At 40.4% G+C, this 14,774-nt stretch overlaps 3 protein-coding genes across 7 annotated transcripts in view; 1 reads left to right on the top strand and 2 right to left on the bottom strand.

The window, feature by feature from the left end:
- Window positions 1-618: 618 nt before the first annotated feature.
- The window catches only part of LOC119194246 (small ribosomal subunit protein eS26), a 226,092-nt gene continuing 211,936 nt past the window's right edge, over window positions 619-14,774 (bottom strand). For 2 of the 3 annotated variants that reach the window (XM_062564124.1, XM_062564125.1), the window contains exons 2-4: window positions 1,198-1,375; window positions 975-1,105; window positions 619-715 (exon numbers count right to left, since the gene is read on the bottom strand). In XM_062564124.1, the coding sequence (XP_062420108.1) occupies window positions 680-715; window positions 975-1,105; window positions 1,198-1,375 (345 nt within the window). In that variant the 3' untranslated portion in view covers window positions 619-679. Of the gene's footprint in view, window positions 716-974; window positions 1,106-1,197; window positions 1,376-2,261; window positions 2,373-14,774 lie in introns of those variants that run through there. The other variant, XM_037448439.2, reaches the window with a different exon arrangement.
- Window positions 3,383-6,890, bottom strand: fkbp11 (FKBP prolyl isomerase 11). The gene is made up of 6 exons (XM_037448434.2): window positions 6,519-6,890; window positions 6,325-6,387; window positions 5,126-5,213; window positions 4,961-4,994; window positions 4,774-4,844; window positions 3,383-4,097 (listed from the first exon to the last, which is right to left on the bottom strand). Exons 1-6 carry the CDS (start codon window positions 6,615-6,617, stop codon window positions 3,889-3,891), a joined length of 564 nt encoding a protein of 187 aa, XP_037304331.1. The 5' UTR covers window positions 6,618-6,890; the 3' UTR covers window positions 3,383-3,888.
- LOC119194245 (ADP-ribosylation factor 3-like) lies at window positions 8,004-13,282 on the top strand. 3 transcript variants are annotated; one of them, XM_037448435.2, is made up of 5 exons: window positions 8,004-8,129; window positions 9,025-9,285; window positions 9,372-9,482; window positions 9,563-9,687; window positions 10,390-13,282. In XM_037448435.2, the coding sequence occupies exons 2-5, from the start codon at window positions 9,138-9,140 to the stop codon at window positions 10,549-10,551; spliced, it is 546 nt and encodes a 181-aa protein (XP_037304332.1). In that variant the 5' UTR covers window positions 8,004-8,129; window positions 9,025-9,137; the 3' UTR covers window positions 10,552-13,282. The 3 variants fall into 3 exon arrangements, with proteins under 3 accessions (XP_037304332.1, XP_037304334.1, XP_037304333.1); XM_037448437.2 differs by having other exon boundaries at window positions 8,054-8,133; XM_037448436.2 differs by lacking the exon at window positions 8,004-8,129 and adding an exon at window positions 8,865-8,888.

Here is a 14,774-nt window from a genome sequence, read left to right as displayed (position 1 = left end):
TGTTTAATCATGTTGGGACAGAAGGTTGAGATGTTTCCTGCAATCTCATCCAACATTAGGTGTGACCAAATGATTCAAAAGAATCATCTTAGCCCAAAATGACAAGTCTGTTTGCATGAGCAAAAAATACTCACACAATAACCCTGTTGAAATTATTCTCGTACTTTACCATTGTGCCTTTTCTGCATTCTCTTCCCGACAGTTAAAATACTAAGATTTAAGTGTAAAGCTTAACCAGCATGCGGTGCAAGTGGAGTAGATTTTAGGTGGCCCCACATTTTAAGGGTTATGTTCAGGTGTGGATTTTGTAGTCATGTGCAACACCAATGAGTAATGTGCTTCTGAGCCTGACGCATGTGATGCCAAAGCTGTTAGCGTTAATGCACCAATCCCCCTTTAGACAACCAAATCAATAATCAGCATTTAATACCCAAAGAGAAGCTCTTCATTGGTTTTCTTCAACCATTTCATCCTGTAAACAGTTGTTTATTTTTTTTAATCCATCATTATTTTGTATAATTTAATCTAGTTCAAGAATGTATATTCCAAATAAAGAATGACAGGCCCATCTTTCCCAAATCAGACAAGCAATGCTTTGTCAAGAATAAGCTTCACTCATTGACGTTTCTGCAAAGACTTGAATTTATTTTTCAGGTGTACAGCCTCTTTAAATGTTGCTTTACATGGGCTTTGGTGGGGCTCTTGGTGCACCAGCCTGTAGAGAAAAGAAAATTCATTTAAATGAATAACCAATAGACTGTCAAACTGGAGAATGTAACATGTCAAACAGGGGTAAAAATAAAAATGGTTTTATTGCATTCAGGTGTGCCAGTTTAACAGATACTTATAGGAAACAAAACAATCATGTAATTTCTTAAACCTGGGATATACCTGCTATGACTCGTTTAATAATACCACTCAGACTTAATTAACAGAATCTATCAGATGTGTAGAGTGGAGTAGAAGGTACTCACTGCTGGCCTGAAGCGGGGTGGTGGGGTGCGGTCTTTCCTGGCCTCACAAGAACGGTTCCTCACCACCTTACTGTGGATCGCACAGCTTACACAGTAGTGCAGCTTCACATAAAGTTTGGGTAGAACATAAGCTGCAAAACGAAAATGAAAAAGAAACGTCACACAACAAGTCACATACATAAGACTAATAGTGAGGTTCGACAGGAAAAACAAATATGCTCACAGTCAAAGACGCTAGCCTCAGAGATGTCTCTCACGGCCGCCGCCTCCACAATGTTCCTGATGACAAACTTCTTGATAGCCTTGTCCTTTGGGACACAGCGGGCGCAGTTGGTGCAGCGGATGGGCTGCACGTGGCCACGGCCCTTCTTGGCACGGCCGTTATTCCTCCTTTTCTTAGTCTGTAAAAGAAAATGCCAGAATTAGAGAAATACAAATCGCAGCCAGAAAACTTGGGCTCTGTTCTTAAGACAAGTTCTTTGGTACATTAGAGTGCAAAGCCTGGTGAATCAAACATGGCCATGTACTGAACTGTTAAATATTGTATGATCGTTAGTGTAATTAAAATGTTTCTTTAAAAAAAAAAAGGTACAGTATTGACATGCTATCAAGAATGGACCCTGTATTTATTACAAAAAGCAAAATCGAAGCCGAACCCACAACCATATTCCCAAATGCGTAGAGGTGGCTGAGCATTTCAATAACAATTCATGGGGAAAATTCCAGGGAAAAAAAAGTCAACTATTTTGAAAGATGAACCCTCAGAGCAGTATAGTTGGCCGTGCCAAAACAAAACGCCAATTTTAAGAGTGGTTTTAACAGGTCCATGAAGTGACTAGTCCACATTGGACAGGTATTTTACGCACTATTAAAGACGATTATTGATGTGATGGCTGCGGTGAGTCGAGTAGGCTGCCATTACAACACGTAATCCTCACATTTAGAGAATTTAAAATGTTTCGATTTACATAAACTGACGGATTGGTAAATTTCATCGTGAGAAACCAAAATATGTATTGAATCCATATGGCGTTGCCGGTTTCCTAAAAACTAATGCTTCGTCGGTTCGCAGGAACACATGCACAAAAACGGTTAGCATGCTAAACGCTAGCATTAGGCCAAGACTCGATTTTTAATATACAGGAGTGATATCAAAGAACCTTCCACCACATTGTGGTTTAACTATGCGACGGAAATACAAAATGAGAGTGAAGTAGGATTGATTATTCAAACAAAACGATGGTTTATTCGGTTTTTGTCTAACGGCAGCGACTGACACACACTCACCATGTTGCACGGGAAGCTGGAAAGAGAACCGGAAGAGGTTGCACTGCGAGAAGTAGTGCCATCCGCTCCGCCCTCAATATATTTTTTCAACAAAAATTCAAGCCCATTAATTTATTTAATCTATTTTATACTATACAGCGTTATGTGTATTAATTATCTGTTCAGATAATAATAACAAAATACACATATGCTCTTCAAGAAAATTACATCAATAACATTCTATTGGCGGAGGGATATCAGTCAAGGTTTCATATCCGAGTGAGTGGAATTCTAAACACCCATTTTCCGTAGTTCTCCACCTTGCCATGATATATTTGAGAATTATATTCATTTTAAATTACGGGTGGCTATGTTCCAAAACATACAGGGTGGTCTTAGAATTTCTTTTCTTACTTTTGAGGAAGCTATGGATTTCAATTGCACGATTAGAAAACGAATTTGTCGGATCTAAACTAAATAAATAAATATAATTTTATATATAATAATTTCCACAGAACTCAAAATCAAATGAATCTTCACTGCGGTGGATAACTAATCAAGTTGAAAGATTTCCAGATTATCGTGCTAATAATAAAATAAATCACAAATGCAATGGTAAATCTTCAAAAAGGTTGGAAGTCACTTTTGTGACAGTTTTTGAATAAACAATTACAGTACAGCAGCAAGTTCAGACAGTGGGCAATTGCTGTTTTGATGCAGAATATCTCTGAGGGAGTCATTTATTTGTCATTTCCTGTATTTTACACAACTTCAAACTAAAAATACTCAATGGTACTACATCAACAAGTTTATTTTTTTGTGGGAAGTAACTTCCAACATGCTCAAGTCCATGAGCACTTATGATGACATGAAAATGGAGGTATTTTAAGCAGGAGAGGTTTCATTTAATTTGACTACATGTTTGTAGACTAACAGTTTTTTTTATATCATAATACATAATCCTTTTCCCACCATGGGGCTCGTTGTGGGTCAACCTTCACCAAACACAACAATGTAATGCTGGAAAGACCAACATTCAAATTTAAAAGCTGCAGATCAACGGATTTTTTGGCAGTTGCCATACAGTTCTTTTTTCAATTTGTCTTTAAAGTGTGTGGCATCTCCAAAGCAATATCTATTAACACATATTTTTGGTGATCATGTTCCTTCAAAAGGTTATTACTCAATGGTGCTTATGTACTAATTGCTTTGGATAAACATGTTAGCTAAATGCTCTGCCATTTATGAAGCAGGTCTGTGCACATCTGTGCTATTTAATACATTCACAATAAAATACACAAAAACGGTGAGAAAATATCAGTGGAGCATTCAGCAGGCTGTGGAAGTGTGCTTGGACTTTAACACAAGTAGGTCACGAGTATTTCATTTGTTTGCCACAGCTGCTCCTTAAACTAAACTTGTTACATTTCCATGTTGATCTCTCTGCTTTTAGCAATAGGTTATTAGTGCTATATACTATACTATAGTACTTATCTTTTGTAAGTGTGGCTCAACAGGTGGTGTCAGAGTTGGCAGTTTAATCTACTCTATTTTCTGAACATATTAAGTACACCTGTATTTATATTAAATAAACAAAAAAAACAAGTACAATTTTATAAATTTATTTAAATAATTTGGCTCCGTGTCCTTATTTCTTCTTGCTCTTCTTATCTTTTGCCTTCTTTTTGCTTGGCTTCTCGACGTTGGCTTTTTTGTAGAGGTAAAGTCCCACCAAGCCGAGCAGAGTGGGCACCAGAGCCAAACACACGAGGGGCAACACGTCGTTGACCATTTTCTGCCACGACGTCTGCGGTGTCAGAGAAACCACCTCCACCTCGAACTCAAGGGCAGCGTCACCTACGACATGTTCAATGTTTGGTCACATCTACATTATGTACATGTAATAAATAAGGACATGAAATAAAAAATACAACGGGTATCAAATAACACCAACAAATAGAAAACTCAGTCCTCATCAACTGCTGATATTCTATTCTGTTGTCTTGTTGTCAACAAAATCTTTTTCAAATATTAAACTAATAAATAGTGTTATATTACATGTTGTTCTGCCATGCACACATAGAAAAACAGCCACACTGGGTGACACATTCTTTCATTGTGATAAACTTGGACAAAGGAATATATTTTGAATCATAAAACTAACTTGTCGAAATATATCACAGAAAATATACCATACACTCCAGTTTAAGAAGTGTTTGCTGAAATGATCATCAATGATCATGTTGTTTAAGAAAATGTTGGAACCTTTAAATAAAAAAAATTAAGATAAACTTGATACACTGACTAACCCATCATTGGTCTTGGTCTTTTCATGAGATTTATTGACAACAAAACAAAAACAAATATTTACCGAAACAAAGATTGTATGCTTAAATAAATGTTGAGTGATAGTTTTGGATTTGTGTAGAGTTACTCGGTAAAGCGCAGGCACAGATCTTCAACGTGTACAGACACTGGACTTTTCCAACAGAGCTCATTACATTTCATTTCGGTATAAAATTAAGTTCAGTACCTGGAATGGTAGGAGGGTAACCTTTTTTTCCGTATGCGAGGTGAGATGGAATAGTGGCTTTGATTTTTTGCCTAAATGATAGAAAGACAAATACAAAAAAAAATTGGGTCATGATTGCATGCAGCCATTGTAAAGATAATCTATAGCATTGCTCTTTCATTCAATTGGACCTTTACTTTTCACGTACCCTTCACAAACACCAACCAAGCTTTGTTCCAGACCTGATAAGAAAGTCACACAGAGAAAGTCAATCAGCAAAGCCAGCACATTCCTCAGCTGGCACACACCCGGTGGCGGTTGGTTATCTCTCAGATATGAGCAAATCAAATTGTAGAATTGTAAAAGGATTTACCGGCAATAACCGTCCTCTTCCCTAGCTCGACCACAAGAGGATCCATGGATAGTGATGAGTCGATCACCTTTCCGTCCATCAGTTTACCCTGGTCAGTGAAACATACAATGTGAGGTACTAGATGGTGACATGAATGAAAGACACTGAATGACATTGAGACCATTAAGGTCTTTTTAAAGCTACTGTCGGAATTCTGTTAGCTTATCTTATAGCACAAGGACTGTAGACAGGGTTTGTCTAAATTGAACACAATCCATGTGCTAGAACTCTACACATGTTTAAACTTAAACAATACAAAATAATGAAAAGGCAGATATGAATGTTGGATTTGTGTAACGCTTTTTTTCTAACAGATTTTCTTAAATTAAATAAATTGAAGGATCTAGATCTTGACAAATAAAACACCTGTTGCACACAATGATTGTAGGATATATTCAATTTGAAATCTGACGTCATTTCATTAAGATATGTTATAATAGTGATATTGGAATTGTTTTATCGAATGTATGTAGTGTACAATGTGTAAACATTTATTCTAATAGCCTATATTTAATACGTAGAATAGTTTTGTACAAACTACTTGAATTAACAATGATCAAAACTTATGGCAAAACCTACAGCATATTGGTTCTGTGCATTTGTTCACACTATATGACATGTATAAACCAAGTGTTTTAATATCTTATTTGAAACCCAGTAGTTGAACAGCACACTGGTTGCTGCTGCATACAGGTTCAATAACTATAACATTTTGAGTTTTACAATGCCTGAGGATCAACATTAGGAACCACGAGCCTCCAGCGGGCTACTGTGCACACATGGACGCAGTGGTGGAGTTTATTGCTGACGTGTACCACCCCCCCCCCCCCACCCCCCCATCCCTCCATAGTGAAACGAGAGGCGAGGTAAAAAAAAAAAAGCCCACTATATAGAGTCTAATAAATTACCCGGGGACCAAATAAATCACAATCGGTCATATAGGTTCAATCAAAGGCATTCCTAACAGCCGCTGGCCGCAGATCTATTCGTTCACGTACGCACGCACATAGCGGTACAAGTCCACATGGGTCACGCCGACGGTGCCACATAGACAACAACTGCTTACGTCAGCAGCCGGGCCGGTTTTCCCTTCGTGTTATTATGCATGTTAATATCCTGCAGCTTGTTTAAAATACGTGTGTTCGTTCCCTCTGACTCACCGTGTAGTGGATCTGCAGCGTGTCTCCCATCGTGGAAAGCACGGAGCAAGTTTCGGGTTTCACCTCGGGTCAGAAGAGTTCATCGTTAACACCGCCGCATACAGTATATGTGTGACAGTGGGTGTCATCGTGCTGCTGCTGCTGCTGCTGCTGCAGTGGGCCTTGTGACTGCAGAACGCACGCGTCTCACTCACCAGGGTCTCCACCTGCAGCTCCTCGCCCTCGCCGTCCTCTCCCCGCGCGAGGCCGCAGGTGAGAGCCGCGAGCAGCAGCAGGAAGACGCCGCTCCTCATCGCAAACTTCTGGAAAACAGCTGCCGTCGGACAACTTCCGCGTAGGCTTCTTCTTCTTTTTCTTCTCCACACACACACACACACGCACGCGGATAGAGAGCTGCGCGCTGTGTCCAAAAGGGAACGGGAAAGCGGCTGAGCACGGAGAAACGCTGATGTGTTATAACGCTGCAGCGATAAGGACACCCGTGGACGTTGTCCCAACACCTGGGTCTCCCTCACGATCCCGCCTCAGAACATTCCGCCAGCATCCCATCGGGCTACCGGGAGGGGGGGTGGGGAGCGGAAGCGGAGTTCTGCAGACGCGCCAGCAGGGGGGGCGGTTAGATGGGGGCTGCTGCTCCGTGCACGAGACAGCGAGGCTCACACGTTCCCGTTGTGAAGCCTGCTTGAACGGACGCCACGTCGCCGCCGGTCGATAGTCCTCCTGACCTGACCGTGAAAGTCATGTTGAATGAATGATTTAAATACTTCCGTTTTTTTGTCTCTAAAGTGTCAAGAATTTGGACACTGAAAAAGTCGACTGTTTATCAGCTTAGACTAGTGGGAGCTGGCCAATAGGGTAATGGGGCGTCGCCCCACCTGCAGCGCCCCTCGTTGAGCCCCAAAATAAGAATGATAAAAATGTAAATATTTGTTTTTAAAAAAAATATAATATAACAGTAATATGTTTTCTCGCGAATCCCTGCCTGTCATACGCATGTTCTGTCTTCATGTGAGTTCCAGCATGCGCTAGGGGCAACCAGAAGGCGGATCTAAGAAGCATTTTAGCCAATTGATGATTATCTTTAAAATGTGTTCATACAATAAAGCCATAAATAGACATGTATGGGCAACATTAGTTTCGCCCCAAGTTTGTGCCTTCTCGTCGAGGCTGCCAACCGGGCGGATGAAATTCAGGAGGATGTAAAGAGCACAGATTTGATTGTTATTCAAGCAGACGAGACAACGGATTTAACACCCCCATTACTTAAAAATGGTGCCAAACTCTGAATGGAGCATGGAAGTACATCACATCACTTTCCCCAAGTGCTTTTAGGACGACGGGAATTAGATTTAGAAAATATTTTATAAATGCTTTTAAAATAATTTAACATTGAAATGTGACCTCAAATATGTAAAACAAAAACAACATTGTGTTTACAAAGTAGTGGCTTCTTAGCATGGCCATGAGTCAGGCACAAAGCATAGTTGTGATAAGAAAATGAGAAAAACAACTAAAATGTCTAATCGACTTTATGAACTAACTGACATATGTGACAATTGATTGTAATTTACTTATTTATCAAGAAACAATTGAAGAAGAATAGAAAACGGAATCTCAAACTCAGAGTCAGAGCATATTTTAAAATCCACCAATAGCCTAACACACCTGGTGCTCAGCCCTCTCCCGTCAATAACGTCACGGTGGTTGGGTTTTGTCCTCAAATCGCGCGAGATCTCCTCTATTGCTGAGTTGTCCCCGCACGAGACAATCCAGCGAGGCGTTCAGCAGAGGACTCCCCGGCTAAGGTAGGTGAGGATACGGGCTCATCCCCGATGATACACACGCATGTGTAGGTGTGTTTCTGATCGACCGTTGCACCGGCGGCGGAGTCTCCGTGTTGTCCGAGCTGGAGCCAACGGATGGATGGTTAGATGGATGGATGAATGGATGAATGGGGCGGTAAACACGCTCGCTACTGACGTAACGTTGTAGCCGTGACGTTACCCGATGTTACTTCTGCATCCCCGGCTAGAGGTTAACATCACCTGAATCGCCCGCAGCGACATGGACAGGGTCACTCGTATTGTGGCCCTGCTCCTGCACGAATCAGCACTTTAGGGAGCTCGCATTGAGATAAACCTGTAAACTGGGATAGGATAAGGGTTAAGGTGTGACATGTGTGGTGATCACCGTGGAAATCCTCTTCAGCACCATGGATGGCTATCCTATCTACCGCCGACTGCAAATGCAATATCTTCAACATATGTGTGTATAATTATCGGAAATTTAGATTATACGGATATATATATATATTACAAGAAACACATGAGATAAAATGTGTTCCTTGTAATGTAGGACATTTTGCATATGCCCTGAGGGCTTGGCATTTTTGCAGGATAACATTTGAAGGAGGCAAAAGAAAATCAGCGAGAAGGAGCAGATTGTGCTGCAGCCTGCAGCGATGGCACCCACATGTATCTCCTTCACCCGCTCTGTGTGATCACGACTGTGGGCCGTTAGCATAGCTGGCGCCTGTCTTTGGGTGTGCAGTCAACCAGGGACAGGTTAGCTTATTAGTTGTCTTTATTGCAACATTTTCGTGGTTCTGAACAGTATCTTTCATTTGATCAGTTTTATCTTGCAATATGGTAACACACATATAAGTATCTCTAAATTTATATTTCTTCTGTTCCATTTTAGCTCTCCTATATATATTGATGGATATATCCCAGCTGGAGGAGTCTAGCTAACAGAAAAGTGTCCGTAATCACAATTATAGCAACACACGGATATTTGACAACTTCATCTGAATCATGGGGAACATTTTCGGGAATTTGCTGAAGAGCCTCATAGGGAAGAAGGAGATGAGGATCTTGATGGTGGGGCTCGATGCTGCAGGAAAAACAACAATCCTCTACAAGCTCAAACTGGGCGAAATAGTCACCACCATCCCAACCATCGGTAGTAGCACATTCCAAATCGTATTGTCATGTATACCATGTACCGCCTTTGCTTTTCACGTTGTGTGACCCTGCTGTTATTTTCAGGGTTTAACGTGGAGACGGTGGAGTACAAGAACATCAGCTTCACTGTTTGGGATGTGGGCGGGCAGGACAAGATTCGTCCTCTGTGGAGACACTATTTCCAGAACACACAGGGTGAGAAGAGCTAATGAAAGGGTCACTCGGGGGGCAAATGTCTCATCCTTTTCTAGAAAACATGTATTTTTTTGTTTCAGGTCTAATCTTTGTGGTGGACAGTAACGACAGAGAGCGTGTAAACGAAGCGCGAGAGGAGCTGATGAGGATGCTGGCTGAGGACGAGCTGAGAGACGCAGTCCTGCTTGTGTTTGCCAACAAACAGGCAAGAAATCCCAACTGTTGTCTATTTGTGATCCAACCATATATATATTGAACAACACAATTCGATATGCTAAATAGTCGTGGTTTAGTGGTGCCGGTAGGCAGATCTTACCTTTGGACAGAGCTAAGCTATAAGCTATCCGCCTGCTGGCTGCAGCTTCATACTCATGGTACAGCCATGAGAGGGGTATCAATTTTATCATCAAAGACAGACAGACAATAAATATAGTTTTCAAAGTGTCAACGTCAAAAAGTCTACCTTTCCTGTTTCCATTGTACAACAACATTCATATTAGTACGTCTACACATGTCATTTTCAATTAATCTGCCGATTATTTTTTGCATTCATTAAGTGTTGGTCTACAAAACGCTCCACAGTCCCACGGAACTCAAGGGGATAACTATCCGAAGAATAAGCAAATATCCAAATTAAAATACTATAATATGACAAAAAATAGCAGCAAATCGTCATATTGAAGAAGAAACCTGAGAATATTTGGCATATTAACCTAAAAAAACGATTTGTATCAAAACAATAATCATCCAATTGTCTTCACATGTGCATCTGAGTGCACACTGACATAGTAAATGTGTGCACGTTTTAATACACACAATAAAAGGATATTGGCTTCCTTCAGGGTCGTGCTGATCCTTGTTTTTATCTCCCACTCTCACCCTAATTGAACTCTTGCCTCTTTAACAGGACTTACCCAACGCCATGAACGCTGCTGAGCTCACAGACAAGCTGGGTTTACACTCGCTGCGCCACCGCAACTGGTACATCCAAGCCACCTGCGCCACCAGCGGCGACGGCCTCTATGAGGGTCTCGATTGGCTGGCCAATCAGCTCAAGAACAAGAAGTGAGAAGAAGACTCGAAGAAAGGAGCCGTCCAACTTTTTACCTGTTTGGGAAATTGGGGGCGGGGGTCAGGTACAGGGGGTTTTGAAGAATAGGCCAGATTCTGGGATTGTTGGAGATTTTGAGCTTTCATTTTGTTGTCCGTGGAGGTTCTCTATTTAAAAGCAGAATTTTATACACTTCATATTCAACCGCTCACACACACAAATGCGCACACAAAAACACACACAAACAAATGCAAACTAAATGTAGGCATTCACAGCAAATATTTTTCCGGTGTCCACCCCTTGTTCTTAGGTGCCACGTACTGTATGTCCATAAGTGCTGTACCAAGTTGTGTGCGACTCCACTGAGTCAGCAATGAGTTAAATGTGACTTTTTGTGTGTCTTTTTCAACTGTCGGTACTTCGTACAAAGAACTAATCTGTATCAGTTGCACTTCTTCTTTTTTGTGGGTGTTAGGGAGCAATCGCAGCTCGCTGATTAAACTGTGAGAGCAATGCTTGAGACACTTTGATTCTCGCATCATGTGTGTGAGCGTGTCCACAAGCTAAATTGTGATAGTGCAAGTGGCCCAGTCAGTATTCACCATGGAAAAGACACAAGACTGGAGATTCCCCAGTCGTGTCTCCTCTTACTGCCTCATTTTGAAAATCTTTTGATATCAGTGGCTTTTACTCCCCGCGAGCATTGAAGCCGCCCCTTTTAAATATTTTAAAACGCACAACATGTCTTCGACCGCCTGTGCTGCTCGCACTTGGGTTGATCTCGCTTGTTGTATACTTCACCGTCCTCGGAGCTGCAAGCATGTTTATGCTGTTTGTGGATTTCCTCTATCTTCCATCCTCGTGTTCTGCTGCTGGATGCAGATACTAACCAAACCACCACTCTCTGCATTTAGTTGTCAATGCGTCCTCGGTACAGTTTATTGTTACACTTTATGCTCTTTTTAACGTGAAAGCAGTATACAAAAGACAAACGATGCTGACCTGCACAGCGTGTCAGTCTTCGTAGGTCCACACGAGTACTCAAACTGCATCAGGTTGCTCTCGCTGTGAAGAAGATAACTTTATCTTACTGAATGTGAATCTTGTTGACAAATCTATAAATGACTAATATTAATTAGACATGCATATTCCTTTATTTCTGTGATAACATTATTGAAAGCAGGGTAAGCCGAACAATTCACTCATCCGCTGACCACCGCTAACACCAGCAGAATCCATTGATTCGGTTTATTGTGTGCCATACATGGGTCCTACTACTCCTACACCAGAGACACAACAACATACTCTAAATCCACGATGAGCGCATTGCTTGTGGTCAGCATATATGTTCTAATCATCATTTTGATTATTGGGGTTTTGTGGCCTTATATTTAGTGAAAACTTGACTTGGTTTTAACCTTGTTACTGAATTATTGTATAGCTTTGTTTGTTAATGCTGTCAAAAAATATCTTTTGCACCACAGTTAAAGATCATATATTAAAATGTTTGTCTTTTTTCCTGGCGGTACTATATTCATATTTGCTGTTAGATTTATTCGATTTTCTTTTTGGTTTAAAGACAAATTGATGTAGACAGTGTCTTTGAATCAATGATAAAAATGTACCGTTAAAGTTAAACAAATAGATAGATAAAATGCTGATGACTTTGTGTTACTCCTGGCTTTGAAGTAAAATATATTAAATTCATGTGCACAAGTGAATGAAAGGATGGAGAAGATCTTGCTGTGACAAACTGTCACCAGAGGAGAGCAGCGTTTAGCCACAGTGTTGTTGTGGTTTCTACATTTTATAAATCAAAGTGGTGTCTAATTTATCTGTTTTGCTCTTTGTTAAGGAACACAAAAAAACGCTCAACATTTTTTTTTATCGTTAGGAGGTGGGTCTGTGAATCTCCAACCCACGAGGAAGGAAATTTACAAGTTAAAAAGAAAATGCCAGTTTTTTTTTAAATGGTTGTGTCCTTAAAATGGGCGTTTTTGTCCAAGAAGAATAACAATTAGTACATAACAAATTTACACACCAGAATGTATTCTGGTCAGTGGGGACTCCTGTTGGAGAAAACATTTAAGACCAACAGAAAAGCAGCTTTTCAAAAGTAACATGACTTTTGAATTAAACAATTGCAAACATATAATGCATTTCACAAAATGTTCTGGTCTGCATGAAAGCTATTTGCAATAATCGCCCCAGTATTTCTGAATTCTTGGACGTTTTTATCATTAAGCGAAGTTTCTTTCAGTTATTCTCTATCAGTCTGCTGAAAACATGTTTACTCTATGTAGAAAAGCCCCTTTGTTTCAGTTGACTGAGTGGTTCCTGCATACCTGCTGCTGCTGGTAATTTGTTGGACATCACAAGGAACACGTTTATTGTAACAACACATTTCTGACTGATGCACAACCCTCCACTCTGTGTGTGTGCCTGTTTGTCTTTTCTTTTATTGAGAATTAAAGTGCAGAGAGTAGAGACTAATATTTTCCTTCCGCAACCACTTGTGATGTTACGATCTTATCGTGTGTCCTTCTGGTCCTCAGCAGGGCGTTTCTGAAAAAAGAAATACTTTGAGAAAGACTTCCTGGTAGGAGTCAAATATTAACTATTTGTTTTAAAGCTCTTTGTGAATTTCTAATAAGTGACTGGAAAAGAAGTGTATGACCTTCAGGTGAACAAGAAACATTTTCTCAGTGTATGTACAACTCTATGGAATTAAACCTATATAGATGAAAAAGTTGTTATTGCTTGTGTGTGTGTGTGTGTGTGTGTGTGTGTGTGTGTGTGTGTGTGTGTGTGAGAGAGAGAGAGAGAGAGAGAGAGAGAGAGAGAGAGAGAGCTACAGAGAGACTAGAACTGCAGGTAGACCCAGTTTTTACACAGCAGTTTAGCTGGCTCGCCCACTCTTACAGGGAGACGATGTTTGCACGCAAGCTTGAGTGACAGACGACGACAGATGATAAGATGGCCAGCGTCAAGTGGAGCATTTCTCGCTGTGCTGCTTGACTTGATTCAAGATGTCAAAGCTGAAGCTGTTAACCTGCGCAAAATTAAGTCCGAAGTGCACAAGATCATGTAGCAATAGAATGATGCAGCAATAAAACAATCTTCTATTACCATGCCAGCAAAAAGGAGTGGAGGGGTCAAAGCCTGATCGTTAAGACAGCAGATGCATGATATGTTGGATCAAGGAGCAGCAGGACCTTTGGATCATTTGTTGTCTTCATAGAAGAAAGTGTTAGAAGGGATGTATTTATTTCTTTATGATGGAAACAATGCTCAATTTTTTGGTTGTGAGGTTCAGAGCAAGTGACTCATCTGTTCTGACTATAACAATACATTGACTGTAGTTGCATTTTCATAGTGGTTGGTCACAGAAATGATGTGTACACAATATTCATGCAATGTCACTTCTCCTCAGCTTCACTCCCACTGATGTGCAGGTTATTTGCACGTCAGGCCTGATAAGAAATGTCATACTTTGTAACAGGATTCAAGGTTGATGATTCCCCTCAGTGTATTCAGATGCCATCCCACTTACTCTCTGTTCTACATTGGCCAATTTTGTTTTTTGTACATTCATTTATTATTCATGTCTTCACTTCCTTTCTGGATTGTCCCACAACTCAACATAAAATGAGATATTCCTGTTTGTTGTTTCGCCTCTTAACATAATAGTTTACCTTACTAATAGATCCTCCCTTATGCATTCTTAATATAATTTCTTCAAACGTTTTGGACATTATTTCTGTTTTGTAATTATTTTTTTGGTTGTTCTACTTTTATCCTGTCCTGTATGTCATGGCATGCTTTTACTGTGCAACATTTTGTAGGCTATAAATTTTGTTCTGAAAAATGCTGGATCACCAATTACTGCACCTTTTGTAAACAATAACATCCAAAATGTTCCAAAACGATTTGACCTGGCATAAAGACTTTATTCATTTTTTAGATTTACAAAATAGGTCTTACAAAAGGGTTTAATTCCCAATACCCTAAATCAAGTTCAGGATTTTTTTTAAACTGACACCTGCCCTCCATCCTTGTGTGTCATGGTCAACAACTTAAATTCCTGTGTATGTGAGAATTAAACTCGACGATTGACTCTTTCAGGTAAATGGAAAGGCCCTCCCACATAAATCAGTGCTGGAGAAAGAGACGCTCCCAACGCTGATTGGCTGCGTGCCCTCCAATCATTGAGCTGTAGTGATTCCTCTCGCACGCGATGA

The sequence above is a fragment of the Pungitius pungitius genome, chromosome 8, assembly GCF_949316345.1.
Source record: "Pungitius pungitius chromosome 8, fPunPun2.1, whole genome shotgun sequence".
NCBI lineage: Eukaryota > Metazoa > Chordata > Actinopteri > Perciformes > Gasterosteidae > Pungitius > Pungitius pungitius.
The sequence above is the reverse complement of the archived record's forward strand: the minus strand, read 5'-3'. Positions and strand labels throughout refer to the sequence as shown.